Here is a 3,550-nt window from a genome sequence, read left to right on the forward strand (position 1 = left end):
GCTCGCATATAAATCTCTAATGGGCTATACTATGCCTATAGTGGCATCGTTGAAACCCGCATTTCCCATTCCAAGCCATAAGCGTCTTCTTTTAAACACAGTACAGACGCACATGAGCGCCGGTTATAATGTAATTCACTAACCAGCGCACACCCCTCCGCCAGAGGGCGATGGCCCTTTTTCGGACTGTAGCTGTAGTGGGTTTTCTTCTGGCTTTCTTTTGCGACCAGTTTTTTTGTTTTCTGTGCTTTTATTGGGCGGGGTTTTGGGACGCGGATTTGGTGAACATGCGCGTACCCTTTATGAATTGTAAATTCAAAAAATACGAGAAAAAAACAAAATATCTGAATTTATTTTTGTAATATACATAGTCAACCAGTATACTCGCATATGAAGTTTCACGAAGAAATCACATCCGTGGTAATCTGGGCAAAAATTGACAAAATCGAAACTAATCGAAGCTATATTAAAAAACACTGTTTAATGAATAGTATGGTCGCATTTGTGTTTTTTTCACTAAGAATATTAAGGGTGTCAATACATCATGAAATTTCACACGTGAGTACAATGATTGACTAAGTTTGATACCACGAAATTTCAGAAATTTCTAAATTTTTCTAATATTTTTTTATGAATTTGCTATTCACGTGGGTGCGCGCACACCCATGTTCATCTTTGTATTTTCACGGGGTTTTGTTCCTTTTTTATTTTCTCTTTCTTTTCCTTTCCTTTTTATTTAATTTTACTTTTCATTAACATTTTTCTGTTTCAAATCCGTGAACTTTTTCATGTGCATGAAATTTTAGGTCTTGATTTTTTTTTCAAATTTCACGAGATGTTTTCAAAATTCATGAAATTTCTTCCAAACTTCATGAGCTTCTTAAATTTTCATGTTTTTTTTACAAATTCATGAAATTTTATCAAATTTGTGAACTTTTAAATTTCCACACTTTCTTTGGAAATATTCATGAACTTTTATCAACTTCGCAATTGTTTTAAAAAAATGAACTCTTTTCAGATTTTACCATTTTTTTATCAAAATTTCTGAACTTTTTTAAAAGCCATCGGTCAACTGATCACCCAGCCAACCAGCGAGATGGGTGCGAGCTAGCGAAGCAGATGCATGCGAGCGAGCAATGCCCACCCTCACGTTCACTGAGCCGGCCCATGACCCCTCGGCTTTGAGCGCCAGCACCCGCTATGAGGTGCTTAGAGTGCCGAACAGGAGCTCTCGTACAAAACTCTCCAGCTCTTTTATGGAAAAAAAGTTTTGTGCTGAGCCGTGAAGTAGGCTATAGCTATTCTGTACTGGACTGTATTGGTTCACTAATTTAGGCTGGGATTTAAATACATAACATCCTACTTGTAGTTAATCTGGCGACCCACGAGCAGGACCTTATGCCTATACAGTATACACTACCCATGACTAATAATGGATTTACCTATGGAGCTTACCATGGGTGAAGACGGTGACCATGGATACGACCGCCCATGAGTCCGATTGCCGGATTGAGCGGTGGCTTTGCCACCCTTCAGAGTGCGATTTGGCCTGGGTATTACAAAATCTATTTTCGGATCAACTTAGAATAGCAAATCTCTCTCGGAACAAGGAGTCCTCGCAGATCATTCCCGGGCTAACGCTAGACCTTTTCTCCCAAAGAAAATCTAGCACTGTAGTATCAAAATATCCTACCCAACCATGGCGACATACCACATCTTTGGCATCTTCCTCACCTCATTCTTCAACAACCCCACTAATGACTAATGAGTGAAGCGACAGCGCTGATGGCCCGCATGGGCCAAGAATTACCCCCAGACACGCACCCCTTCTGCATTACTCGTAAGATATTTCTGGTTCTGGTTGATCCGTCATGATGAGCACACGTGAACGAACGGCATCTTACTTTGGAACCATTCTGCAACTTTTTTTTTCGAGAGTACGTAAAAGACGTACTGTATTTTTATAGAAGGAAGAAAGAATGTTTTACAAGAACCCGTACGCCAAAGGCAAACCCGTCTGGAACGATTACTTTTCAACCGACAGTGACATTCAGGCGGTGTTTCTTGCAGCATGCGTGTAAAACACTTGATCGACGATTCAAACAAAGAATGGAAAAACGGGTCGACGTTCCAAACTCCGATTTTTATTATGCTTGGAGCAGTTTTCAGTTGGTCCAATCGGGATAACAAAATCCTCAGTGTGAACCCACTGCAGGTTACAGACATCAGTAGCTCCAGAGGCCGGCGGCCGCTCCGCCGTCGCCGCATTCTCCGTTCTCCCAGTACGACGGCGTGGGCGGCGGCTCCAGGAGCATCCCCTGGGCAAAGCCCGCGTAGTACGCGTCCAGGTCCATTTCCCCAGACATGTCGAGCTCGAACATGTCGCTGCCCAGCGGGGAGAAAGTTGGCACCTGGAACACTTGGTCGGCATTGTCCACGGGCGACGGCAGGTACACGGGGGAGGTGGCCTCGTCGACGTCCGGGACCACGGTGGCGGCCTCCAGGCGCAGGAAGCCCACGACGGCCTGGATGGCCGCGCGCCGGACGTCGGCCAGGTCGGAGAGCCTCGGGGGCATGACGAGCAGCCACGCGGAGTCTGGGAAGTTGAGGCACGCCGCGGCGGAGGGGGAGCGTCCGAGCAGGGCGAGCATCGCGGCGTCGTGAGCGCGCGCGGCGGACTCGGCGGCGACGTACGTCCCGAGCCAGAGCCGCTCGCCGCGCTTGCCGGGAACGCGCACCTCGCACACCCACCGCCCCGCGCTGCCCCGGCGCCGCACGCCACGGTACACCGGGTGGCGCGTCTCCTTGAACTTGGTGCGCCCTGCGGGCCGCTTCGCCGCCTGCGACCACACAGGCACCGCCTCCCCGAGCTCGTGCCCGGACGTCGATGAGGAAGGGGAGCTGATCCAGCCGTTGATGCCCATGTCCATTGCTAGCTGTCGGAGTGCCGATCGCTTGGGGGGATGTGGTCACTCTAGCTGAGCTTGAGCTTTTTCCTCTCTTTTTTTTTTCGCGGTATGGCTGGCTTGAGCTTGAGCTTGAGGTACGTGTTGGGTAGACGAGTGTGGTGTGCAGAGTGTGGTTGAGGTGTTGGGTAGTTGGGTGCGGTGTGCAGAGTGCGCTCATTTATAGTTATGCGTGACGCGGCAGGGCAGATGGGTGGCGCACGTCCGTCGGCGAGGGGGCACGCGGCAGCTGGTCATGGAAGCAGAATGCGCCTGATATTTTGGCTGGTGTTCCTGGTCGACGATTGGCGGTGGGGCGTTTGGGTTCCACGGTGATGGCGATCTCTGTACGATGATGACATGTCGACGCAGCTAAGCTCCGTCTATACCTACGTTCATCCCCACCACGACTGGCAGATGATCAGTGCTTCTAGTCGACCGATGGCACTATGCGCTACAAATATCTAACCATTTAAGGCGACACGTCGCGTTTATATGCGCTTCTTCCCTCTTGGCCACACGATCTATGGAGACACTGTACGGCCGTACAAGCCACAGAGCGGCTGCTTCCGAATCACCCAGATGGACGCGACATATCGCATCGC

At 49.1% G+C, this 3,550-nt stretch overlaps 1 protein-coding gene across 1 annotated transcript; it reads right to left on the reverse strand.

Moving 5' to 3' along the window:
* Positions 1-2,128: 2,128 nt before the first annotated feature.
* LOC109753251 (dehydration-responsive element-binding protein 1H-like) lies at positions 2,129-3,149 on the reverse strand. Its single transcript, XM_020312162.4, has one exon. It carries the CDS (start codon positions 2,928-2,930, stop codon positions 2,226-2,228), a length of 705 nt encoding a protein of 234 aa, XP_020167751.1. The 5' UTR covers positions 2,931-3,149; the 3' UTR covers positions 2,129-2,225.
* Positions 3,150-3,550: the final 401 nt, after the last annotated feature.

Source organism: Aegilops tauschii, chromosome 5 (genome assembly GCF_002575655.3).
Source record: "Aegilops tauschii subsp. strangulata cultivar AL8/78 chromosome 5, Aet v6.0, whole genome shotgun sequence".
NCBI classification, from domain to species: domain Eukaryota; kingdom Viridiplantae; phylum Streptophyta; class Magnoliopsida; order Poales; family Poaceae; genus Aegilops; species Aegilops tauschii.

Excerpts from the sequence above, each read along its gene's own strand:
- LOC109753251 (XM_020312162.4), bottom strand. The coding sequence starts at position 2,930 with ATGGACATGGGCATCAACGGCTGGATCAGCTCCCCTTCCTCATCGACG.